Source organism: Microtus pennsylvanicus, chromosome 11, assembly GCF_037038515.1.
Source record: "Microtus pennsylvanicus isolate mMicPen1 chromosome 11, mMicPen1.hap1, whole genome shotgun sequence".
In the NCBI taxonomy this organism is placed as follows: domain Eukaryota; kingdom Metazoa; phylum Chordata; class Mammalia; order Rodentia; family Cricetidae; genus Microtus; species Microtus pennsylvanicus.
The window spans coordinates 9387133-9414338 of record NC_134589.1 but is presented as its reverse complement, the minus strand read 5'-3'; the positions used below and the strand labels follow the sequence as shown (position 1 = coordinate 9414338).

The 27206-nt window shown below is 46.2% G+C and overlaps 1 protein-coding gene across 2 annotated transcripts; it reads left to right on the top strand.

Annotated features, from left to right (window-relative positions):
• The first annotated feature begins 448 nt into the window (after positions 1 to 448).
• On the top strand, positions 449 to 25868 carry Jpt1 (Jupiter microtubule associated homolog 1). Of its 2 annotated transcripts, XM_075990073.1 has the most exons (5): positions 450 to 634; positions 21147 to 21289; positions 21776 to 21876; positions 23132 to 23150; positions 24982 to 25868. In XM_075990073.1, the coding sequence occupies exons 1-5, from the start codon at positions 579 to 581 to the stop codon at positions 25128 to 25130; spliced, it is 468 nt and encodes a 155-aa protein (XP_075846188.1). In that variant the 5' UTR covers positions 450 to 578; the 3' UTR covers positions 25131 to 25868. The 2 variants fall into 2 exon arrangements, with proteins under 2 accessions (XP_075846187.1, XP_075846188.1); XM_075990072.1 differs by lacking the exons at positions 23132 to 23150; positions 24982 to 25868 and adding an exon at positions 22712 to 22990 and having other exon boundaries at positions 449 to 634.
• Positions 25869 to 27206: the final 1338 nt, after the last annotated feature.

Genomic DNA, 27206 nt, shown 5'->3' with positions numbered 1-27206 from the left:
TGTGTGTTTAGGTGTGTGTATGTGTTTCGGGGTGTGTTTAGGGGTGTATGTGTGTGTGTACCTCAGAGTACACAGCTGGAGGTTAGAGGTTCCGGAGTTTGGGTCTTTCCTTCCACTTTCTGGGTCTTGGAGGTCGGGCTGTCACGCCGGGCGGCAAGCGCCTTTCCTTCTGAGCCACCTCAACAGCCCCTCGAGGAACTTTGAAAAGTGACAGTGAACACTTGTGGGGGAGCGGGACGGGCTTGCCTGGGTGGGGGAAGGGGAGACGATAGCGGCCTGTCTCTGGACAGGAAGGGGGCGGGGCTTAGGCTGAGCCGTGGCCAGGCAGCCCATCCTGATGCCGAACTGTGATTAGCACCGTAGGAAACCAATAGAAACGAAGAGATCCTTTTAAACTTGCCAATGGCGACCCGCGGAGGGTGGGCCCTGGGAGCCCTATAAAGCGTGGGTCCGGCGAGCCCCACAGCGGCAGAGGCTCGTGGAGCGCGGCTGGTGGCGATTGTGGAGTTGTCTGCGCCTGTTGGTCCCAGTCCCCTTCGGCGTTCTCCCTGCGCCAGCCTACCTCGCCCCTTGGCGCCATGACCACTACCACTACCTTCAAGGGTGTGGACCCCAACAGCAGGAACAGCTCCCGGTAAGGCGACAGGGCCGGGCTCGAGCTTTCAGGGGCTCGTGCGGGCCGCGGGGCGTTGGCAGTAACGGGCCCGGGGCCGCCCGGGGCGCCGAGCTCGCTTCGCGGTGGGTGGCAGAGCGAGGAGTGGGCGCCGCTTTGTGCGGCGGGACAGCCTCTGCTGGTGGCCCCGCCCCGATCGGGCGGCTCTGTTCCTTTCTCCCACGGAGCGACGGCTGAGGGGACCGTGGGTGGCGGCCGTATGGCAATTACGGCAGGTTGGCGTCCGTCAGCGTGTGCGGGAGGATCGGCTTTCAGCCACCCGCGGCGATACTTCTCGGCTCCGCGATGGTGGCGTGGTCTCCCCACAGCCCAGGGAGCTTGCCGAGCTCCGGTTCCTGGGCCCATTGTCCCACTCGCGGGCCACGCGCCACCGCCTGTGGCCTCGGCAGTGTGCTGGCCTCCGCCTTGTCGCAGCGTGCAGATCTGAGCCCTGTGCCTGCGGGTCTGCAGGCTCTTGTCCCCGCGGTGGCCCGCCGGGTCCCCGGGTCCGCGCAGCAGGTGCACCTCTGGCAGGGCGGAGCCGGTCATCGCCTCCCTCACTTCCAGCCCAGGATCCGAGTGGCGGTCCTCTTCTCCGAGTGCCTCCGTGCGCCTAACAAAGGAGAGACCGGGTCTCCTCCCCCTCCCCACGCCCACCTCCGAGTGCGCGGGCCGCGAGACGACCCGAGTGGGTCTTCTGCGCTCAGACCCTCGGACCTCAGCCCTTCCACGCCACCTTCTTCACTTCTCCCATTGACTTTGGCCGAATGAGTTCACCCCAGAGCAGGTTTCCCTTGGAGGAGGAGGTTGTCTGTGCTTGGGCGGGGCCATGGAGACATCCATTGTCTCTCCAGTAGTATGTAGTATCCCCTCCTGGAAGCTGGGACCTTGCTTGCCACCAAGTAGACTGCATTTTAGGGGAGGAGCGAGGTGTCTGGGCTCGGACCCTTTTTCTAGTCCTTTCTAACTTGGTGGGAGGGTTTGGGTTCTGTGAAGGGAGTCGACATGGTCTCGGCGAATTGCACACAGTCCTTTAAGGCATCGCTGGGATCTTGCTAAAGGCTCGGAAGAAGCTTAGTTTCCACTTTCCTGGCCATCTGTGATGGCCATTGATGATGACCCGCAGTCGTGTGTGGCCAAGCCTTGGGGTCCTGGCCGAATGGCACAAAGGGAGCCATTTTGTGGGGCTAAGAAGACAGCCGTGGAATAGCAGTATCTCACAGAGGTTTGAGAACTTGCCAACAAAAAACAGCCTCTTCAGAGTAGTTTAGGAGGAAGCCCTGGGAGGGACAGCCACGGAAGTCACTGCTTTCAGTTTCACGAAGTAATAAAAAAATGGGTGCGATTGGAGAGAACTGAAGGGGCAATTAGAGGGTGGGGCAGAACTTGAGAGAGAGTGTAGACCTTGGAGACATGGTCACTCCCTCCTGTCATCCTCCAGTGAGGTAATTTGTTACAGAGGACAGATTAAGCCCTGGATTGTGTTTTGTGTGATGAAGCCAACTTTCTGTTGGTCAGGCCTTGGTTACTGGTGTGATAATGTGTAATGTGTAACCTTTTGAGAGTCGAGTTCATCCTTAAAGCTTTTTTGTAAAGCCTGGGTCCTTTACATGGATGTTTGACATGTGAGACAAATAAATGCAAAATAAGTGTTTCCGGCCACCTTTGTGATCACTTGCCCTCCGGTGTTGTTGCTCAGGTTCCATGCCTTGGTCTTTATTAACTTTGTGTTTCTCCTTCTGTATTCTCCGGATTCTCTTCACCCCCTTCCCTCAGTAACGTGCCTCTTGCTCTGCAACCTCGTGATGAATGTGGTGTGGTAGAGATGGGCACTCGGGATTGGAAGAAAGGAAGCTATTTTTTAAATTGCTGTCTGTTATAACATTTTTGGGTCTTAACTCGGCAGTCCTGAAGCAGTTACCATATATGTGGTTCAGAAAGAAAGAGTCAAAACCAAAGCTGAAGTACTTTGTCTTGCAAGCAAGTCCTTTGTTTGAGAAGCGCTCTCTATTTCAGATGGTCTCTACAACACTGACGTCATCGGGGAGGTAGTACCTGCTATTGCAAGACCAGTAAAAGTTGGACCAGGCAGAGCTTTGGCTTGTTTTTAAGCTGGCTTGGTGCTCGTGTTGCCCCCCCCCCCCCCCCGTTTTTTCATGGCTAAAAAATTAAGTCCACTATGGTTCTGAAGAATTTCATGAGGTTTTAGTTACACTTAGTGCAGAAAGCCTCCCGCTCCCTGGGGAAGAAGGGAGGGAGGACAAAGAGGCATGTTGATTTTGATTTTAATATTTCACATGTCTTTGGTCATTTAAGGTAAAAATTTCAAACACCTCAGCCAATGAGAATCTCTAGGGCTGGCAATGTGCTTGATTAGCATGCTCACAGCCCCACAGCCTGGGCAGGACCCTGGGCTCCATCCTCAGCAGCTCCCATTTCCCTTCACCCCAAAAGGTCACCCCAGACCCTATCTCTATCACTAGTAGTAATTTAAACATTAATTACCTGGGAACCTGGGTGAGGGTGTGAGCCAGCACTAGGGAGTCAGAAGTGGGAGGATGGCTTCAAGCTTGAGGCTAGGCTACAGCTTTGAAGTGATACCCTCCATCAAAATTTTTTTTTAGATTAAATGTAAGGATTATCATCTTTATAAAGTAAATGCCTAAATACATTTATCTTGATTTTTAAATAAATTTACTCTGGGTGTGTTTAATATCTGAGACTTAAAAAAAAAGCATAGTTCTTTATTTTTCAGCATAGGATCTCGACCGTGTGACTTTACACTAGCCTGAACTCAGTGTGTAGCCCAGGTTAAGCCTCTAGCTTGGACCTCTTCTTTCAGTCTCTTGAGTGCCAAGATTACAAGCATTGGCAGACATAGAGACATAGCTTTAGATGTTTACCTTTTTTTTTTTTTGGAAACAGTGTCCCTCAGTGTGTAGAACAGGCTGGCCTCAGTCTCAGAGATCTACGCATCTCTGTCTCTGGTACTGGGATTTAAGACATGCCCACCATATCTGATCGAATATTTACTTTTTAAAAATTATGTCTGCATGTGGATGTGCATGAATGCAGGTGCCTGTAGGGGGCAGAGACATCTGTCCTCTGGAGTTAGAGAGGTGAGCCACCTGAGATGGGTCCCCTTGGACTGATCTCAGGTCTTCTGCAAGAGCAGCAAGTACTCTCCACTGCTGAGTGCTGAGCCATCTTTATTTCTCTAGTTGATGTCATTGTGTGCGCCCCCCCCCCTTCTTTTTCAAAGTACCTTTTACATTTAAAATTTTTTTGGTGAATATTTTGCCTGAGAGTACGGTACCACATGTGTGCTTGGTTCCCACAGGGGCCAGAAGAGGGTGTCAAGTCCCTTGGAACTGGAGTTATAGATGGTTGTGAGCCACCATGTGGGTGCTGGGAATTGGATATGAGTCCTCTGGAAGAGCAGCCAGTGTTTTTTTTTTTTTTTTTTGGTTTTTCGAGACAGGGTTTCTCGGTGGCTTTGGAGCCTGTCCTGGAACTAGCTCTGTAGACCAGGCTGGTCTCGAACTCACAGAGATCCGCCTGCCTCTGCCTCCCGAGTGCTGGGATTAAAGGTGTGCGCCACCATCGCCCGGCTTTTTTTTGGTTTTTGTTTCTCGAGACAGGGTTTCTGGAACTCACTCTGTAGACGAGGCTGGTCTCGAACTCAGAGATCTGCCTGCCTCTGCCTCCCAAGTGCTGCATTGAAGGTGTGTGCCACCATGCCCGACTGTGTTCTTAACCTTTGAGCCATCTCTTCAACTTGTATCCCTTCTGTAGAAAAATAAAAGATTTATTTTATTTGTTTTGAGAAGGGAACACGCAGAGTCGAACAGGTGTTGGATCCCCTGGAGAGTTATAGGTAGCCGTGAATGAGCTGCCTGATGTGGGTGCAGGGAACTGAACAGGTCCTTCAGAAGAGCAACAAGCGCTCTGAAGCATTGAGCCTTCTTTCCAGGCCTGAGCATGGCATCTTCACTGAGTGAGACACCAGTGTCACATTCCAGGGAAAGGGAGAGGCCCCCAGAAGAGAGTCCAAGGCTAGAAAACAGGAGAACCTTAAAGTAACTCCCTGGGTTTGTCCCTGCAGACAGACATGGCATTGTTGGATTGACCCTTGATGCACTTGGAGCACTTGCCCACAAGGCAGCCAGGCCTGAGGACTCCAGTCCTGCTGTCAGTGACTGCTGGCCAGCTGCCTGAAGCCGCCAGTGCTGAGCCCAGCATGCAGCTAGGCAGCCTCAGCCTCAGCTGGCTTTGTGGGGCCCTGCACTATGAGCAGGTTTTGTGCTGGTTGGTGGTGGTGGTGGGGGGGGACAGGGTGACGTGACCGAGAATCCTGACAGCAAAGCTGCGCGCTGCCCACAGGTCAAGCGTGTTGGAGATTACCACTCCGTCCTGTGCTCTATGCTGCCTCTGTGCTTGCTGCTGGGCAGTGAGGATTCAGGAAGGTGTCCAGAAGGATGTGTGGCTCCCCTTTCCGGGAGCACTAAGCTGCTGTGCTGCTCCTAAGCCCGTGGAGGAAGCAGGGTGTAGGAGTGGGGTTTAAGAGGTTGGCTGGGCCAGGCAGTGGTGGCAAACGCCTTTAATCCCAGCACTTGGTAGGCAGAGACAGGTGGATCTCTATGAGTTCGAGGCCAGCTTGGTCCACAGAGTAACAGGACAGGCTCCAAAGTTGCAGAGAAAACCTGTCTCAAACCAGGGAGAGAGAGAGAGAGAGAGAGACAGAGACAGAGACAGAGACAGAGACAGACAGACAGAGAGAGAGAGACAGAGAGAGACAGAGAGAGAGAGATTAGCTAAAGCTTAAATGGCTCTGAGGGGAAGGGTGGAGCGAATTCCAGCCAGAGGGCTTAGGAAAGGCTCCAAGTGGAGGTGCCTGCAGCAGTGAAGGGAGTAGAGAGGAGGAAGGTGGCTGGAACGCCTGGGTTTAGTTGAGAAGAGGCCACATTACTAGAGCTGCCTGGACAAGGCAGAAAAAAGCAGTGTGAGTCCAGCGAGGAGGGCAGGAGCCAGGATGTCTACCTAGGGATGGATCCAGCGTGGACAGTAGGGAAAGTGTTATTGTGTGACACTGGTGTCCGGCTTGATGGCACACATCTGTAACCCCAGCACAGGAGTCTGGAAAAGCAGGACGGAGAGTTCTGGGTTAGCCAAGGCTATATAGTTAGATCCTGTAGAGAAACCTTATTCTGTAGTCCAGCCTGTATATATAGCCCAGGGCTGCCCCAAACTCCCTGTGACCTGTCTCTGTAACCGTGTCTACCTCAGACACAGTCATTTCTTTTTAATGTTTATTTTTAAAATTGCGTTTGGGTGTGTAGAAGGCAGGTGGCCTTGGAGGCCAGAAGAGGACACTGAATCAAAAAGGGCTTAGCTACAGAATAATCCTATTGTATCTGAGTCTTCTTTTCGGGCTTCTTCTGAGCTTTCTACCACTCCAGCCTTGAGCCCACACACGACCACCTACAGGAATTACTCCTTGTAATCCACTCGTCTGTTGCACGAGCACACCGCTGTCTAACAGGAGGAAAATGGAACCATATAAAGCCAGTCCGGCTTGGAGTCTACGTAGCAGTCCTTTAAGCCTCGGAATACTTTGGAACCCTGTTCTCTGTCTCAGACGGCATTTATGATCCACATTCTTTATAGCCTCTTCTGTGGTCTCCATGTAATCACTGGATCAACATTCCTTATTGTATGTCTTCTGCAACAACTAAAATTCCACTGCACATTCAAACATCACTTTGACTTTGAAGCAGCATGATGCTGACACTTGGTAGACGTAGTCTGACCCTGTATGTATGTATGCATGCATGTATTTTTTTTTTTTTTTTTGGTTTTTCGAGACAGGGTTTCTCTGTGGCTTTGGAGCCTGTCCTGGAACTAGCTCTGTAGACCAGGCTGGTCTCAAACTCACAGAGATCCGCCTGCCTCTGCCTCCCGAGTGCTGGGATTAAAGGCGTGCGCCACCATCGCCCGGCTACATGCATGTATTTTTAAGATTTATTATGTATACAGTGTTTTGCCTGTATGTCTGCCTTCACTCCCGAAGAGGGCACCATATCTCATTACATATGGCTGTGAGCCACCATGTGGTTACTGAGAATTAAACTCAGGACCTCTGGAAGAGCAGCCAGTGCTCTTAACCTCTGAGCCACCTCTTTGTCCCCTTTTCCTTTACGGAGAGCGAGTGTACCTGTGTGCATGTGTGCATATCCTCTGGATGTGTGTGGAGATGAGAGGATAGCTTTGGGGATTTGGGGAGTCCTTTCCTTAAACTGTGGGTTCCTGGTATCTAACTCAAGTGTCAGGCTTGGCAGCAGGCACCTTCACCCATCTATCCAGAGCAGTTTTTTGTTTTGTTTTTGTTTTTTTGAGACAGGGTTTCTCTGTGTAACTCTGGCTGTCCTGGAATCGCTTGCTTCTGCTGGGATTAAAGGTGTGTGCCACCACTGCCTGGTCCCAGAAGCAATCTTTAAAAGAATTTTAGGTTAACAGAAGTACAGAAAAATAGGAAGACATTAAAATTAATCTGAAATCCATTAGTGAGAGGGAACACCCTTGTAGCATCATGGTGACTTGTAGATGGTTTTAATAATAGCTTATGTACATGATCGCTATGTTCCAGATTTTATATATATATATATATATATATTTGTATGATGTCCCTATAATAACAGTCTGATGGGACAGATAATATTCCCTCCCCTCATTTTATATAAAAACCTGAGGCATAGAGGTTGGGCAGTTAACACTGGATCCCTTAGGAAGTCTGTTCCCAGCTGGACATAGTAGCTCATGTCTGTAATCCCAGCACTCGGGGCTGAGGAGTTTTGTGCATTTAAGGTTTGTTCACAGTTGTATGTTTATATGTCTTTATACCGTTTCCCCAGTAAGTATACCTTGTTCTAAATGGCGTTCATTTTCTAGTCTGAGGAGGGAAAACTAACCATGTGGATTCCTGTCACTTCAGGTGTGGCCCCCACCCTCTAGCAGATCTGCCATGGGTAGATGTGGCTGCTCTCATCGGATTGGCTGTGACACCTGGAATAGTGCAGCACACACATTGACGGTGCCCACCATGCCCAGTGTCTGTAGTCCGGGGAGCTGGGCACGCTAGGCGAATGTTCTTCCAACTGAACTGTACTCGTAGCCACTTTTCTTTTTCTTTCTTTTTAAGGCACAGTTCCATTTCTAGCCTGGCTAGTCCGGAATTCACTTTAGTCTCTGATGCCTTCACAGTCACACCAGACCTCTCGGCACCCCCATATTCTGATTATAGGCACGAGATACAGAGCATGACTTTTGCCCCCCCCCCCCCCTTTTTCTTGTCCTGTGCTTTTAACCAACTGCCTGTAAGTCAGGATTCCTATAACCTGTCCTTAGGTTTAATTAATTTGCCATAAAATTTATGGAAACGCTTAGATTTATGGGTTTATCCTGAAGGGTATAATTAGGTTTAGAGTAGAGAGGAGGTAGGTGCTGGACTTCCCTGGCCAGTGTAGGTGCTTGCCCTCCAGGAGCCTCCAGTGTGAACCACCCAGAGGCTCGATCCTGCAGCTAACCAACCCAACTATGTAGACCAGTTTGGCCTAGGACTCAGAAGATTAAAGGTGTGTACCGCTGCACCTAACTAACTGCCTTTTGGGTTTTTACAGAGTCAGCATTGCTCTGTGCACAGGTGAGATTGAAGCTGTGTAATGTGATTGGACAAAAGACACATTCCAAACCAGGGCCTGTGGCAAGACAATCCAAGAGTTGCACATCAGCCTGTGCTACTACTACCTGTGACCCTGTCTCAAAAAATGAAATTTGTAGTCTTTAACATACTGGGTCAGGAAACAGCAGGTTTTCAGCCTCAGTCTCTTTTTGGTTAAACGTTTCTGTAGCCCAGGTGGACTGGAATTGTAATCTTCCTGCCCCTTTGCCCTGCAGTGCTTGGTATTACGGGTGTGTGGCCTCTCCCGGCAGCCTTCCCCTTCCCCTCCCTGCTTCTCTCTGGTTGGGTTTGCAGTGTCAGACCAAGGGCCTCACACAGGGTAGGCAAGTGCTCTACCAGTGGATTTTCCTTTGAAACAGGGTCTCACTGTGTAGACCAGGCTGGCCTGGAACTCACAGATCTCCCTGCCTCTGCCCCCACCCCAACCCTGGAGTGCTGGGATTAGAGGCTGCGCTGCTATACCCAGCTGCTCTTCCATTTTGTCTTCCCACTCCCGTGATGAATGTCCTTGTGTTAAGGGATTTGGGCTGAGAAATGGCTCAGTCCTTCAGAGCTCTGACTGCTTTTCTAGGGCCTGGTTTGTTTCCCAGCGTCCACGTGGTGACTCCAGTCCCAGGAGAGAGGCACGCCCTCTTTGTCCTCGGGCACCAGGCATGCACATACATGTATTCAGACATGTGTGCAGATAAACCACCCCCACACACAGAATAATGATTTTTTTTTAAATATTTATTTATTTATTATTTATTTATACAGTATTCTGTCTGTGTGTACGCCTGCAGGCCGCAAGAGGGCACCAGACCTCATTACAGATGGTTGTGAGCCACCATATGGTTGCTGGGAATTGAACTCAGGACCTTTGGAAGAACAGGAAATGCTCTTAACCACTGAGCCATCTCTCCAGCCCCCGATTTTTTTTTTTTAATATAGAAGAAGACCCGGTTTATTTTGGTCACCACAGTGGCAGCAGTGGCAGGTTGTGACAGAAGTGCCCGCCTTGGTTTCCGTGCTTCCCATGGGGAGGGAGCACACATAAAATAAGCGCCATAGCCAAGGACACTGCCTGTATATTTGGGACACATGTTGCCCAAGGTGGTATCTACCTTCTTGACTTCCTGACTCTCCTACCTTAGTCTCCCAAGTCGCTGAGGCTGCTGATGTTGCTCTCCACCCCAGCTCCAGGGTTGAAACTTGCTGTGTTTTAAATTGCCTAGAATTATAGGCACCTTTCATCTGTTCTCCTGTGCTGGAAAAGCATCTTGTATACGCAGGGTACTATCCTGGCAAGTATTCATCTCTCTGTCAACTTCCTGTTGCTGTCTGGCTATCCTCTTGTGCCTAGGATGCCCTTCTCACTCCTGCCCCCTGCCATGTAGACCAGGTTACCCTCTTGTTTCCCTAGTGCTGGGATCACAGTGTGTACTGCTTAGCTTCTCCCCGACAGTCTGTGTAGCCCAAGTTGGCCTTGAATTTAACTGTGGTCTTCTGCTTTGGCCTCTTGAGTGTTGGGATTACAGGCTGAGCCACAGCCTGTCAATCAGGCAGCATCTGGATCTACCAGACACAGTGGGTGCTGGGGAAGGCCCTCTCCAGGTACACATGCTTTATGAAATTGAACGTGTTTATCAAGCCATGAGGTGAAGGCGTAAGTCACAAACAATGCCAATTTGGGATTATGATTAATAGGGTGATATTTATTTAAAGGGGAAAAAACTTACAGATCACTTTCAGCCCTCTGCGTAACCAGGAAGGAAGTCAAGTCACCGGCGGAGCAGGAAGTGAAGAGAGAGAGGAGAGGGAAGTGGCTGCTTTTTTAAAGGGAGAGAGACCACGCCCCAAGGGGCTGGTATCTCAGCGACGATAGGCTGGAGGAGTGGGAGGACCTCCCGCAACACCTCCCCCTTCTGTTTAAATAAGAGAGTTCTAAACCTACTATGAAATTATATACAATAAGTACAAATATGCTATTCTAACTAGCTTAGGTCTTGTATAATAAATAACTTGGCCAAGTCATGAGAGAAAGTAACTACATTTATATAGTCTTCAACCCCATCAAAGATCTGAGAAGGGAAATAATGTTACCTGGGTAATTAGGAAGTTCAGTAAAACAACTTCCAAAACATGCAACAAATCACAGAGACAACTAGCTACCTAGGCAATCACCCAAAGTCACATTAGCAGCGTTGAAGCAACCAACTTTGGCTAAGGCCTAACATAACTGACACACCATTTTCAAAGGCAAGCAACTTTCAAAACTATCTTACCCTGTCTTGGCAGGATAAGACAGCCCTGTTTTATCCATTGATGCATGCTCTGTATCTTTGTCAGTGGTTGAGGTATGGGCATTTCTTTGCCCCAAGGCCAGTTCTGCCAAAAGGAAAGGCTCCAGGTGGAGTGTCTTTGGTGCTCAACATTCTCTCGGGAATAGAGTGGTGTTGCCAGGAGCAATTGTGTCTCACTACCACAAAACTCTGAGTTAGATTAAAGGCCATTTTCTACAGCTCTTTGAAGAAGTTGAAGACTATCTATACTGAGTATAATCTCTATATATCTAAAGAACCTGATTAGTCTAATTATAAATGACAAACTTAGATGACTATTAGTCTATATAATTCTCAATATCTATCTAACTTAAAGATTAAGACAATAAACAACTGTGAAACAAATGAGGACAATGACCTCCAAATATAAACAATGTACAAATATACATTGCAGTAGGTAAATATATATCAATACACAAACATTATATAAGTATCTTAATCAGAGGTAGAAATGTACACAGCAATATGGTAAATATATACAATACAATATATGTCAATACATAAAAATGTTTTAAACAAGGTAGAAACATGCATGCATACAATAGTCAATATAATTTAACTTTGTATCAATATACAAGAATCTATACCAATATATTTGTCTAAAAACAGTAACTCACAATTACAAATCTATTATCCCATCATCCCTCTTTTTTTTTTTTTTTTTTTTTTCAAAATGATCCCTGAGCTTATAAAATTCCTCCCCCAACCCTCAATCGTATACTAATTATAATCAACCCCTAAATGATGTCCCTAAACCCAAGGGCAAACTTTACTGGGAGAGGGGACGTCGTCCTCTAGAATTACTTCCAGCTGTCATGGGGGCGACGTTCTTTCTGGGGGATCCTGTGAAAGTAAAATGATGGTTAAATTTCAAGATCAAGTCTTTTAATATTGCCAATAGTCTCTGAGTATTTTGTGCAGGTCTGGCCAAAATGTTGTATAAGATGTGCACCATTTCAGCTAACCAAGTTGGAACTGTCTTGTGCAGCTGGTACCCAAAGCAGGTCTTGTTGTAGCGCTATCAGTATCATGACGTCATATCAACCAGGTGGAGTTGTTGTTATGGGGCCCCATCTTCTTCCTGGAAACTTCAAATGTCACTTCAGGAAAAACTCATTGTTCATTATGAAAAACTTAAGCATTAATCATATAGACATATATATATATATTCAATGAAAGACATGATAGATATATTCAATGAAAAGTATGATAGATATGAAGAAAAGCAAAGATGTTTTCTAAACTCATATTTCTTTCTGTCCCACATCATGGCTCTTGACATGAGACAGAAACTCCAGAAACTCTGGGTTTTTCTCTTACTAACAGGCTTGGAATTGGAGAGGGACTGAGCCAGAGTCCAACTTCAAAACCAGCTTTATAAATTTAGAAATATGGTTTAATATTACTTACACATCCCATTCAGTTTTCTTGATATTTCCTATCGGGCAGGTATTTTTCCATCTGTCAGTATCCAAACATCCAGGGTCCCTTGAATTTCTCAAAGATGAGTGTTTTCCTGTGGAGATAAGAACAGAACCCTGCCCCCATTCTATATGTTTTTCTTACCACCTGTATGAATATAATCATTGTGGATGAGTTGTCATTTCTCCTTTCCAAGAGGTTTCTCTTCTTCAAATCGAAACTTTATTAATTTTGATGGTATCCACAATTTTTCTTCTCCTGTGGAAACAAGAGCAAAACCCCTTCCCCAACGTAGCACATCTCCTGGCTTCCACTGAGAGGTCAGCACATCTTTGAAATAAATCGGTTGATTTAGTTCAGCAGACTTTTCCATTATCCAATGTCTCTCTGCTGCTGTCGTTCCTTTCTCATTAGCGTTAAGAAAATTCAAGGTTAATAAAGCATTATGTAATCTATTTCTGGGGGTATTTTCGGTCCCTTTCTGTTTGTTCAGCATATCCTTTATAGTACGATTTGATCTTTCTATAACTGCCTGACCTGTAGGATTATTTGGTATACCTGTAATGTGTTTTATTTTATAATAATCAAAAAAGCGTTTCATTTTCTTAGATACATATGCTGGACCATTGTCTGTCTTTATTTGTGCAGGTATACCCATGATGGCCATAACTTCCAATAAATGTGTGATTACTGAATCAGCCTTTTCTGAGCTCAGGGCAGTAGCCCATTGAAAACCTGAATACGTGTCTATGGTGTGGTGTACATATTTTAATTTACCAAATTCCATAAAGTGGAACACATCCATCTGCCAGATTTCATTTCTCTTAGTGCCCTTTGGGTTACTCCCTGCAGGCAACGGTGTTTGATTATAGAAAGAACAAGTAGGACATCTCTTTATAATGTCCTTAGCTTGTTGCCAAGTAATGGAAAATTCTTTCTTTAGGCCTTTACTATTGACATGATGCTTCTTATGAAATTCTGAGGCCTGCAACACACTTCCAATCAATAATTGATCAATCTCAGCATTGCCTTGGGCTAGAGGACCAGGCAGACCTGTATGGGAACGGATGTGTGTTATGTACATCGGACAAAGCCTGTTCCTGATTATGTCTTGTACCTGGATAAACAATGAAGTCAACTCTGTGTCATCTGGTATAAATTCAGCGGTTTCAATATGCAAGATAACTCTTTCTGCATATTGTGAATCTGTAACTATATTAAGAGGTTCTTTAAAATCCCTTAGCACCATAAGAATGGCATATAATTCTGCCTTCTGGACAGAATTATAAGGGCTTTGTTCCACCTTACTCAATTCATCTGACTTGTAACCTGCTTTCCCTGATTTATTTGCATCAGTATAGAACGTACGGGCTCCAGTTATTGGAGCATCACGTACAATTCTAGGAAGAATCCAAGAAGTTCTTTTTATGAGGTTAAGTCTACCACTTTTGGGATAGTTGCTATTAATTTCTCCCAAAAAATTAGCACAAGCTCTTTGCCACGGTTCATTGTCTTCCCATAACTTTTTTATTTCTTCAGTAGTAAAAGGCACTATAATTTCTGCTGGGTCTATACCTGCTAGTTGACGAAGTCTCAGCTTACCTTTTATAATTAATTCAGAGACTTTTTCCACATAAGTTTTTAATTTTTTACTTGGTTTATTAGGTATAAATATCCACTCTAAAATAATATCTTCCCTCTGCATTAGAATCCCTGTAGGAGAAATTCTGGAAGGCAATATGACTAGGATGCAGCTAAGATTTGGGTTCACCCTATCCACATGTGCCTCCTGTAATTTTTCCTCAATCATTGTCAGTTCCTTTTCTGCTTCAGCTGTCAGTTCTCTTGGACTATTCAAATCTTTATCACCATCTAAGGTTTTGTTTAAATGAACTATTAGATCAGGTGTTATCCCAACAGCTGGTCGTAGACTGGAAATGTCTCCTAACAATCTTTGGAAGTCATTAAGAGTCTTTAAGTGGTCTCTCCTAATTTGTGCCTTTTGCGTTTTAATTTTCTCTAACCCTATTCTGTAACCTAGGTAATTAATAGAGTTTCCTCTTTGAATCTTTTCAGGGGCAATTTGTAATCCCCACCTAGGCAAGACTTTCTTTACTTCTTCAAACATCCTTTCTAAAGTATCTTTATTTGAATCAGATAACAAGATGTCATCCATGTAATGATAAATAATGGACTTGGGGAATTGTTTACGAATTATTTCCAATGGCTTACTTACAAAATATTGGCACAGTGTAGGACTATTGAGCATACCCTGTGGGAGGACAGTCCATTGATATCTCCTATTGGGCTGAGAATTATTATAAGTAGGCACTGTAAAGGCAAATTTTTCTCTATCCTTTTCTTGTAACGGTATAGTGAAAAAACAATCTTTCAAATCAATAACTATAAGAGGCCATCCTTTTGGTAACAGAGAAGGCAAAGGAATTCCAGATTGTAGTGAGCCCATAGGTTGAATTACTTTGTTGACAGCTCTTAGATCTGTCACCATTCTCCATTTACCAGATTTCTTTTTTACAACAAACACAGGAGAATTCCAAGGGCTGGTTGATTCTTCAATGTGGTGAGCATTTAGTTGCTCCTGCACCAGCTGTTCCAATGCCTGTAGTTTATCTTCAGCTAGAGGCCACTGTTTGATCCATATTGGCTTCTCAGTTAGCCATTTTAAAGGTAGGGCTGTTGGTACCTCTAAAGGTTTGGTATTTGCTGTATGTTCTTGTACAGCCTGAATGGCTAGTGACCTTTTTCCATAATACCTCATCATATCTTTCCCAGAATTATGAGTTCCTGGAACTACAGGAATGTTAATCTGGGTATTCCATTGCTGTAGCAGGTCACGGCCCCATAAATTTATGGCAATATTGGCTATATATGGCCTTAGTCTTCCTATTTGCCCTTCGGGCCCTATGCATTCAACCCATCTTGTGCTTTGTTTTACACGAGATAGGGTTCCAATTCCCAGGAACTGAACATCTACCTCTTGAAGAGGCCAATTCGGATGCCAAGATTCTGGGGTAATGATACTTACATCCGCACCTGTGTCTAATAAGCCTTCAATAAAAGTGCCATTTATACAGACTCTTAGCTTTGGTCTTTGATCATTAATAGAAGTCTGCCAAAATATACGTTTACTCTGTCCAACTGGGTTTTTTGACTCATCCTCCACATGGATTTCATCATTTAGACCAGTATTACTTTTTGCAGCAGAAATTGGAGCTTTTAATTTTCTTGGTGAGGCACGTTCTCCACTGTGACTGGGAATGACTGGGCCACTGTTGGCTTGGGGGCCTGCGAGAGGCCCCTCAAGGAGTTTCCCGACGGTATCGGGTTGCCTTGTTTGTCTGTTGTTGACCTGCATTCATTGGACCAATGTCGGCCTTTACCGCATCTCCTACATATACCTGAAGGCCTAGGTCTCCTATCTTTGTCATTCCCAGAGGAGATAATATTCCTAGAAATTCTGTGCCTGCAATCCCTTTTCAGATGTCCTAATTTACCACAATTAAAACACCTGGCAGTTTGATGTCTCCTCATTGCTGTGGAAATCGCTTCTCCTACCCAAGATTCATCGTTATAGCTAAACGTCTCAACATTCATCGTATGCTGAATCCATTCATCCATAGGTGCTGATCTAGACTTTAAAGGCCCAATTATCTTTTTGCATTCTATGTTTGCATTCTCAAAAGCTAGAGATTCAAGAAGTATTCGTCTAGATTCTGGGTCTGTTACCCCTATGTCCAGAGCCTTAATTAATCTTTGCAAAAAGTCAATAAAGGGTTCTCTCTGTCCCTGCCTAATTCTGGTATATGATTCAACCCTTTTTGCTGGATCTTGTATCCTATTCCAAGCATTTAAAGCTGCTTGGTGACATAAACACAGTACTTCATCATCATAAAGAGCTTGGACCTGTGGATCAGCATATTCTCCTGCACCAAGAATTTGATCTTGGGAAACCTCAATACCTTTTGCTCTTCCTTGCTGTTCCATATGTTTGGATTCTTCTCTGAAATAAATTCCAAACATCAAGGAAGGTCCATTATCTAAAACTGCAGACACTAACTGATGGAAATCATGGGGGGTAGCTCTAGCATTAGAAGCCCAAGTCCTTATCATTTCCTTTACGTATGCAGAGTGCAAGCCAAAATTAACGATAGCTTGCTTAATTTCTTTTAGATCATTCATTGCTATTGGCGTCCATCTAGCTTCTCTGACTCCCTTTGAGCCTTTAGAAGTTGACGCTTTGTCAGAATTAAGTATAGGGTATGCTGCTAAAACCTTTGGTAAGCCAGTTCTAATAGCTGGTGTTGGCATTGTATTCTGTCCTTGTGCCTTATTACTCTGTTCACCAGCTCCAATCATTTCTTCAATCATTTCAAGTCTTTTTATTATTGTCTCTTTTGAATCCTTAATCTCCTGACCTGCATGAGTTTCTAGTAAAGATTGTATGGTTCTTAGGAGTGCCATGATCTTCCTAAATGATAGAATATGCAAAAAAATACTGAAACCCAGTAACCAGTAAATTAAGTTATCCCCATAGTCATATAAACCTTGCATGATATAACCCATTGTATTGGTAACCAGAACAGTAAAATTCGCGTTGGAAACGGGAACTGCCATATTACCTATTATCCAGCAGGTGGCGCTGTTGCCAAGTCTCGACGAAAACACGGTCCTGTTTCAAAGTCCGCCTAGTATTTGTTAAAAACTGGAAAATGTAAGTTGCTCAACAAAGTAAATGTAATTAAATCAATTCCAGAGATGGAACCAGAAACCAGAATCCAGGGGTAGGGAAGAGCAACCTGGAAGCCGCTTATGCCTCCACGTGACAGAGTCACCCTGAGGGGTTGCAGCTTTCAGCCACCACGTGCTCTGGTTTGCGCCACTTAAGAGCTGTGCTTGCAAGGGAGATTTGAAAACGACTCAGAAAAGAGCAAATCACGCGGGCAGAGACTTCGCGGGCCTGTGGAGTTTAAATCCACAGGCAGCGGCTGAGGAAGCAACTGCTCCCGCCAAGCTGAACAAGCGCCCGCCAAGCCGAACTTGCGGCCGCCAAGCCGAACTTCCGGCCGCCAAGCCGAACTCGCGGCTGCGAGCCGGGAGAGGTTCTAAAACCAAACGTTGGGCGCCAAATGAAGGCGTAAGTCACAAACAATGCCAATTTGGGATTATGATTAATAGGGTGATATTTATTTAAAGGGGAAAAAACTTACAGATCACTTTCAGCCCTCTGCGTAACCAGGAAGGAAGTCAAGTCACCGGCGGAGCAGGAAGTGAAGAGAGAGAGGAGAGGGAAGTGGCTGCTTTTTTAAAGGGAGAGAGACCACGCCCCAAGGGGCTGGTATCTCAGCGACGATAGGCTGGAGGAGTGGGAGGACCTCCCGCAACAATGAGGCAATTGTAAAGGATTCTTGTCGCAGCATATTTTTGCCTATCTGTTGACTTTACAACCAGAAATGAATAAACTAGAAAGACATGGAAACAAACACACTTTATTTTTTGATATCTTGAGACAGGATCTCAGTCTATTGCCTTGGCTGGCCTACCTCAGCTTCTTGAGTGCTAGGATCGGCAGCATGAGCCACTATGCCTACCTAATTGCGTCATTTTTTTTTATCCATTCAAATTAAAAAATTTTTAGATTTATTTTTATGTGTTTCTTTCCTTAAATTTTATCTTATGTGCATTGGTGTTTTGCCATGGGTGTTGGATCTCCTGGAACTGGAGTTAGAGTTGTGAGCTGCCATGTAGGTGCTCTGGCAGGGCAGTCAGATGCATGCCTGTGCCTGGGGTCCAAAAGTGGTCATCAGTCCCAGAGGGTCTGATGAGCTGGGAAACCACCACGTGAGTGCTCCCTGCAAGAGCAACAAGTGCATCTAACCTCAGGGCCATCTTTCCAAACCCCAGTTCAAAACACATTTTGGGGGCGGGGCATGCCTTTATTGTGTGTACTGATGGGTTTCATTAGTTCAGGATTTTTCTTTTTGGTTTTAAGATGGTCTCAGGTAGCCAAGGCTGGCCTAAATTTGCCATGCAGCCTAGGATGACCCTGAGTTCCTTGATTTTTTTTTTGTTCTCCAACTCCCAAATTCGGGGATTACAGGTTTGAGTCACCACCTAGCTCACAAAGACAGTTTGTCTCAAGTGTGCTTTGTGCTTCCAGTGCACCCCCTTCTCCCTGCTGGTCTCCTTCTGCTTTCATGGCAAAATAGAAATGTTTTTTTTTGTATCTGCAATACAGGATCCATAAATGAGGACAAATGTGATGTATTTGTTTCTCTGTATCTGGTTCGCTTGATTTACTACACAGATCTCCAGGTACAACTATTCTCTAGCAAGTTACCCCCTCCCCGCCCTCTGGCTGACAAAGTTCCACGGAGCTTGTATGGCACATTCTCTGTGATGGGGCACAAGCTCACCTCACTTGGCTTGTGGACAGTGTCACAGTAAACATGGGCATACATGCATCTTTGTGAGTGCTGACGCTAGAGCTCTTCAGAAGCTGGCCAGATGGCTCAGTGGGTAATGGCACCTGTGCCAGGCCTCAAGACCCAAGTTAGATCCCAGGGGCACACATGGAAGAGGAAAACCAACTTTCCTAAGTTATCTTTCCTTGAACTGGAGAGATGGCTCAGTGGTTAAGAGCACTGGCTGCTCTTCCAGAGGTCCTGAGTTCAATTCCCAGCAACTGCATGGTGGCTCACAACCATCTGTAATGGGATCTGGTGTCCTCTTCTGGCCTGAAGATGTATATTACAGAACACTGTACATAATGAATAAATAAGTAAATAAATATTAAAAAGTTATCTGTCCTTTAAGCGGGCTGTGGTGGCACATACATTTAATCCCAGCAGTCGAGAGACAGAGGAAGGGGGATCTCTCTGAGTTTGAGGTCAGCCAGGGCTGTTACACAGGAGAACTCTGTCTTGGAAAACAAAAGGTGGAGAGGGTTGGGGGGATGGAGGTGATGGGGACCAAGGAACAACTGGAGGTGCTGGGTTTAACTTAGCAAATGCTTTTACTTACCGAGGCCAAGGGTGGTTCTGTTTGCTTTTGTTTCGCAAGACACGGTTTCTCTGTAGCTTTAGAGCCTGTCCTGGGATTTTCTCTGACAAGGCTGGCCTCGAACTTGGAGATCCACCTGCCTCTTCCTCCTGAGTGCTGGGATTAAATGCGTGTGCCACCACCTCCTGCCTTTATTGTTGTATTAATTGTCTATCTGTGTGTGCATGTGAGTGCAGTGTGCAAAGCTAGAGTTACAAGTGGCCGTGTGCTCTAGTGTGGGTTCTGGGAACCAAACTTGGGTCCCTCAGTAAAAGCAGTATACAGAATTCCGAGCCGTCTCTCCAGCTCCAAAAGTCTTAGGTCTTACATTAGGTTTCAGTAATTTTAAGTCAATTTTTTTAAAAGGTGAGCAATGGGATAGTAAGTGGGCTTTGGGGTTTTCAGAAACATTTGTTGGTGTTTAAGGATTGCATTTATTTTATGTATGTAAGTGTTCTGCCTGCATGTATGTATGTTTACTATGTACTTGCCTGATACCCATGGAGGCCAGAGGAGAATGTAAGATTCCCCAGAACTGGTGTTACAGATGTTTGTGAGCTGCCATGTGGATGCTGAGAATTGAACCCTGATCCTCTGCAAGAGCAGCCGCTACTCTTCACTGCTGAGCCACCTCTCCAGTTCCAGATTATTTTTTTATTTATACATATTTAATTAAAATATTATTCCATCACTTTCTGTCTTCCCCTCAGCCCCTCACCTCACCTCACTAGCAAGTTGGTCATCTTCTCCTTTACATACAACTGTGTATATGTATGTGTGAGCAAATACAAACACAGCCCACTGAGTCCTTTTTTCTTGTTTGTGTGTATATGGTTACAGAGCTGACATTTTTGTATTGGATAACCAATAAGAGAGGAGGCTAATTAATTCTTCCTCTACCAGAAATCATTAGTCGCCTATAGTTCTTTGTCTAGGGATCAGACCGGGTGTTAGTATTATTATTTATACATTGTTATTCAGGCAAGAAGAGGGCACCAGATCTCATTACAGATGGTTGTGAGCCACCATGTGGTTGCTGGGAATTGAACTCAGAACCTTTTGAAGAGCAGTCAGTGCTCTTAACTGCTGAGCCGTCTCTCCAGCCCTAGTATGTTCTTTGATAGTGTCATGGCTCCAGGCTTGTTGCACAGCCATTTCTAGGAGAGGCTGTTTTTGCAGCAGACATCCTGGTGTTCTGGCTCTTAAATATTTCTGGCCCCTCTTCCATTGTGTTCCTGAGCCATAGATTTGGGAACTGTGATTTAGATATGGCCAACCCTGATATTTTAATTGTATGCATATGAGAGTTTTGTCTGTACCATGAGTGTGCAGTGCCTGCAGAGGCCAGAGGAGGGTGTCAGATTCTCCAGAACAGAGCTACAGATGTTTGTGAACTACCATGGGTACTGGGGATCTGACTTAGGTCTTCAGGTTTAGTAGGTGAGCACCCTTGTCTGCTGAGCATCTTCTGTTTTTTGGGTTTTTTTGTTTTTCATTTAGTTGAGAATAAAAATTTCCTCTTTGGTGACTATCTGATGCTATAGTTCACTGGGGCTGGAGGTCCTGCCTCAGTCTCCCAAGTTCTGATCACAGGTGTGTGCTGCCTTGTCTAAGTTGGAAATTCTTCCAAATGAATAAATAACAAGATGTTTCTCTGAATGGCTTTGCAGATATATTCAGCTAAGCCCAGAGAGACCCTTCTCCTTCTTAGCCTTTCTCTAAGGGACACCAGTCTGTTATCTGGAGGACAGGCCAGTGTTGCAGCTTTGGGTGTGGTGGATGACCTTACAGATAGAGCACTGTTGGCCTCGGACCCCCAGCAGCGGGTTCCTAGCTAGATGAGTCAGTCTTGGAGCAGGGGAGATGGCTAAGGGAAGTGAAAGGTATTTGAACATATTTGTGCCAAGGAGTGTTTCGGTGTGATCTGAAGCTAACATCTTACCGTTGTTTCCAGGGTTTTGCGGCCTCCAGGTGGTGGATCCAATTTTTCACTAGGCTTTGATGAGCCATCAGAACAGCCTGTGAGGAAGAACAAGATGGCTTCTAGCATCTTTGGGACACCTGAAGAAAACCCTCCATCTTGGGCAAAGTCAGCAGGTGCTGGTTTGTTTGTCTTGTTTTTATTAGTGAGACAGGATTTCTCCTTACTAGCCCTGTGGGCCCAGGAACTCACCCCACAGACCAGACAGACCTTGAACTCACAGAGATTCCCCGCCCCCCCCCCCCCCCCCCCGCTGGGATTAAAAGGTGTGCACCACCACACCCAGCAGCAGGGACTGGTTTTACAAGGTAACCCCTATTCAAAGTCACTGATCCAGCTGGATTTGGTATTGACTAACAAAGGCTGAACCCAAAGAGGCAAGAAGTCCAACACAGGCTGGGTGCACATCACACCTGTAATCCAGTATAGGATAGACTCAGGCAGGGTGACTGGGAATTCTTCTAAGTGTGTGTTTTGCCTGCATATTGTATGTGAACATGTGGGTGCTAGGAAGAACCTGGTCAGCCCATGCTCTTAATGGCTGAGCTACCTCTCTAGCCCCTTCTGTTATAGTCTTTAAGAAAGTGTGTATTGGTTTCTAGGTGCCAAGTCTACTACTGGTGGCAGGGAAGATTCTGAGTCACCTGGAGCGCAGAGAAGTAACCCCTCTGAAGCGAGTTCTGGAGACTTCTTAGACCTCAAGGTCAGTGTGAGAACAATGTGGGCTCTCCGGGGTGGTGGTGCATCGCAGGCCTTTAGTGTTCTCTGAAGTCAAGGCTAGCCTGATCTTCAGAGTGAGTTCTAAGACAGCTGGAGCTATACAGAGAAGCCCTGTCTTGAAAAAAGTTCATTTTTTAATTGCTCAGATCTCCTTAAGGGAATGAGCTAAGACTTGGTGATGAAAATTAAAGTATCAGACAAAAAGCCAGGCCAATAGGTTGGGGGCAGAGCTCAGTTTGTGGAGTGTTTTCTTAGCTTTCCAGAAGCCCTGGGCTCACCCCCAGCACTGCAACATGAGACCAAAATTTCATTACTCATGCTGATAATCCCTGCACCGGGGTGGTGGTGGCAGCCGGATTATCTACACAGGGTTCTAAGCCAGCCTGAGCTACATGAGACCCTCCTCCAAACAAATACCTAAGGGGGGGCTGGAGAGATGGCTCAGTGGTTAAGAGCATTGCCTGCTCTTCCAAAGGTCATGAGTTCAATTCCCGGCAACCCCATGGTGGCTCACAACCATATGAAATGAGATTTGATGCCCTCTTCTGGTCTGCAGGCAGACATATAGGCAGAATATTGTATACATAATAAATAAATAAATATTAAAAAAAAAGAAACAAATACCTAAAGGGAAGCAGGGAGTCAGATAACTGATCCGCTTAAGTGTGTTACCATTAGGTTAGTCTTAGGCCCTCAGCATTAACCCTGGGGCCTTAGGAAGCCCATGCACTGCACTTCCTTTGAACCTCCTGTATCTAGCTAGCAACTTGGAGTTGAAGGGCTATGTCAGTTGTCTAAATGTTTGTGTTGAACTCCAGGAAATGACAACACCGGCGTCACTGTGGGACACATCTGCAGATAGAGCTGCCAGTGAGCCCCCTGGGTGTGTCTGGAAGGAACTCTTCCGGTCTGGTTACCCTGAGGCATCAACTTTTAGGTGTGGGGAGGCTGTGCAGCAGATGTGGATAGGGCCCTTTATCAGCTACATAGGGGAAGTCTTAGCTCACCACTCCCTGTTTGAGAAAAGACTGTGTGTGTGTCTCACTGGCATTGGGTATTCATTGTCCAGGACAGTTGTGTAGCATTGCCCCAGATTGTATTGAGCTTGTTGCTGGATCATGCATTTGCCAAAATGGAATTTCACATTTAATTTCAACTAGATTAGCTACTCTGAACTATGACCATTTTTTGGGTTACAGAATTAAAACAGTAACTAATTTTGAAATTTTCTTTTCCAGGGAGAAGGTGATATGCATGGTAAGTTCGTCTGCGTGCTGCCCCTGCTCCTGTAGGGCTGTCAGAGGTCTAAGTTCATGTGCAGATCGTATGTCTGTCCGTCTGCGTGCTGCCCTGCTCCTGCTGTGCTGTTGGAGGTCTAAGTTCATGTGTGACTCAGGGAAAGAGCCCCGAGTGTACCTCAGGGGCCACCATACTCCAGAAGGAAGGATGAAGCTGAGAGTAGTCAGTGTGACCACATTTATTTTACTTATTAAAATATATTTTTAGCCGGACGGTGGTGACACACACATTTAATCACAATGATTCGGAGACAGAGGCCTGCCGTTGTCTGAATTTAAAGCCAGCCTGGTCTGTGGAGTAAGTTCCAGGACTGGCTCTTAGGGGGGCGGATTGGGTCTTTAGTCCCAGCACCCTGGAAGGTGAAACAGAACAATCAAGGCACAGTCTGGGTGCAGGTTCCAGGTGCAGGAAGAAGGGGGAGAAGGAACCAGTGGTGACCAGCTCATGAGCTGGATGTCTGTAGTCTTTAATACCAGCACTTGGGAAACAGGCAGGAGGATCTTGGTGAGTTCCAGGGCTAGCCAGGGATATATAATGAAACCCTGTCTGAAGGAAAGGAAAAAAAAAGTGAGGGCAGAGTCTGGGTGGAGAATGAGGCTCACCGGAAACGATGGCCTTAGGAAGTAAGTGGCCTGGGCTTATCCTCAGTTTGCCATGGATATGGGGGAGAAAGGAGATTAGGACAGCAGTCTTCCTCCCTCCCTAAAGACAGAGGCAACATTTCTCCCTTTGACCCTGAAGTTTACTGTGAATCGCTGTCTGCTCAGCACTGGCAGCTTTCTTTGGTTATTTTGTCGATGGGCTAAATAGCAATTTAGTACATACAATGTTTATTTTGACGTACAAAGCCCTGGGCTTGATCTTCAGGGTTGCTGATGTTTTGACTACAAAACCCTGGGCTTGATCTTCAGGATTGCTGTACAAAGGTATTTTTCTTTAGAATTACTATTTTGAACACTGGCATTTATTGTCAAATTGCTGTGGAAGTAATAACCCCATGTTTGCTTTTTAATTTTATGTATATGGGTGTTTTGCTGCATGTATGTCTGTGTACCGACTGTGTGTGTGTGTGTGTGTTGGGGGTCCAAGGAGGTCTGAAGAGGGTATTGGATACCCTGGGATTGGAGTAAAATGGTTGTGAGCCGCTTTGTGCTGGCAAAGGAACTGAACTGGAAGAGCAGCCAATGCCTTTACCTTTAACTGCTGAGCCATCTATCTCCCTCCCCTGGTTCCTTCTTTACCCCTGGCTGTCCTGAAACTCACTTTGCAGACCAGGCTGGTCTTTTTTTTTTTAAAGATTTATTTATTTATTATGTATAAACATTCTGCCTCCATGTATGCCTGCACGCCAGAGGATGGTGCCAGATCTCATTACAGATGGTTGTGAGCCACCATGTGGTTGCTGGGAATCGAACTCAGGACCTCTGGAAGAGCAGCCAGTGCTCTTAACCTCTGAGCCATCTCTCCAGCCCCCCCCAGGCTGTTCTTGAACTCACAGAAATCCATCTGCCTCTGCCTCCCACTTGCTGGGATTAAAGGCATGTGCTACCATGTCTGGTGTTTTGTCTTTTTAAAAAGGTGTCACTATGTAGCCCTGACTGGTCTTTAATATTCTATATGGCAAAGAATGACCCTGAACTCCTGACTCTCCTGCCTCCATCACATGGGATTAAAGGCAACAAGTGGGCAACACCAAGAGATTCCATTTCCGAGTGAGGACTTTGGCTGACTGTTGTATTCCGTATGGTTTTTCCATTTGTTTGAGCCTTCTCAAACTCTGTCTTCCTAGAAAACGTGGACACAGACTTCCAAGCCAACCTGGGGCAGATCGAAGAGAAGCCCGTGCCTGCTGCTCCTGTGCCCAGCCCAGTGGCTCCGGCCCCAGCGCCATCCAGGAGAAACCCCCCTGGTGGCAAGTCCAGCCTGGTCTTGGGTTAGCTTCTTCTGTTGGAACTCTGTCCTTCTGTTTGTTTGTTTTTCCATGCTTGTGAGCTGCACAACTGTACATCTTTTGGATCTGTTTCATTAAAAGAGAAGCACTTTATGTACTGCTGTCTTTTTTTTTAATCCCCCATGCTTTCTCTATTCCTTTTTCTTGTGTCTGACTTCTGGGTCTGTGGGCCCTGGCATGAGTGTTTTCTAGTAGACTGGAGTAGTAGACTGTCTTTAAAGAACAAATGATCTGGTTCCTGATGTTGTTAGCGTCGCATTTGTACCAGGGTTTTGGATGCTGTACTTGGCTTACTGTGGTGGGACACCCAGCAGCCACAGGGGCTGCGATGGAGCATGCTCCTTGGTGTCTGCTCCACCATCACTGCGTCCTCTGCTAAGTGCACCTTCCTGTCCAAGTGGAATGATACAAAGATGTGCATCTCACGCCCACTGCCTGCAAGAGGATGGAAGCCAGGGCCATTGTGACGGGCTAGCTGCTGGGCAGAGCCACCCAGGTGCAGAGGAGCTTCAGGTGTACGATCAGCTGCCTGGAATTCCAAGGTGAAGCGCACAAGGAGGCAGTCCCAGAATGGGGCTGTAGGCGCGGGTCCCACAGGGACATCGTAATGGAATAACTCAGTGCCATGTGCATGACGCTTGACCATGAAGAAAGTCTCATCCTTGAAACCTGTACTTCTAGGTCCTGGACTGTTGCTTAAAGTAAAACAATACCCACCTTTTGAAGTACTGTGGTTTGTCTTTTTTTTTTCTTTTTAAGTGTGTGTGTGTGAGAGAGAGAAACAGGGAGAGAGTCTCACTGTGCAGCTGAAGCTCGTCTTGAAGGCATGTTCTAGCATACCTAGTTTATGCAGTGCTGGAGATGGAGCTGCACCCAGTTCTGGCCCTTAAATGCCCTTCCTGGGCCTTGACTTTCCTAGAAATAATCCTGTCCACTGGTTCAATAAAGCATCTGAAGTTGAGCGGTGTAATGAAAGTCCAAAGGGAAGTGGAGTTTTCTTTTGAAACAGATTCTCATTCCAGCTCTGACTGGTATTGAGTCTCCTGCTTCTAACACCTGGAGTCAGGTGTATACCACCACAACCGGCCAGCATGGATGGCGGAGGCACTGACTTTGAACCTCTGCAGCTAGTCTTTGGTTTTTCGAGACAGGGTTTCTCTGTGGCTTTGGAGCCTGTCCTGGAACTAGCTCTGTAGACCAGGCTGGTCTCGAACTCACAGAGATCCGCCTGCCTCTGCCTCCCGAGTGCTGGGATTAAAGGCGTGCGCCACTATCGCCCGGCCTCTTTTTTTTTTTTTTTAAGATTTTTTTTTATTATGTATACAACAGTCCGCCTCCCTGTATGCCAGAAGAGGGCACCAGATCTCATTACAGATGGTTTTGAGCCACCATGTGGTTGCTGGGAATTGAACTCAGGACCTCGGGAAGAATAGTCAGTGCTCTATTCTCTATCTATTCAACTGCTGAGCCATCTCTCCAGCCCGCAGCTAGTCTTTTCTGTGTGGAGGCCCTGTGTCACCATTATGTCATCCTATCCCAGCATGTGATCCCACCCCCACTTCCAAAGACCAGACCTCCCTTGAGATCCACATGGCTCACATCAGAGGAGGAAGGCTACAAAGGGAGAGTCAGAACCACAGCAGGGTGCTCCTTAAACAAGGCTGCAGTGAGAAGCTTTCTGGGCTTGAACAGGAAGTTTCAGATCAACCGTCAAGGTGTCATGTACAGTGTCCAAATCTGGCTTTAAGACCTGGCTCGTGGGTTGGAGAGATGGCTCAGTGGTTGAGAGCACCACCTGCTCCTCTGAAGGTCCTGAGTTAAGTTCCCAGCAACCACATGGTGGCTCACTACGGTCTGTAATGAGATCTGGTGCCCTCTTCCAGCCTGAAGGCATGCATGTAAGCAGAATACAGTATACACAATAAATAAAAAGACCTGGTTCACATATCCACCTATGTGACAGGCTGGGGTACCTTGCCACATCTTTGGAGCCTCTATTTCCTTACCAGCAAAGTGAGACCTTGGAGCCACATGGCATTCTTTGAGGATTGGGATTATTGAGC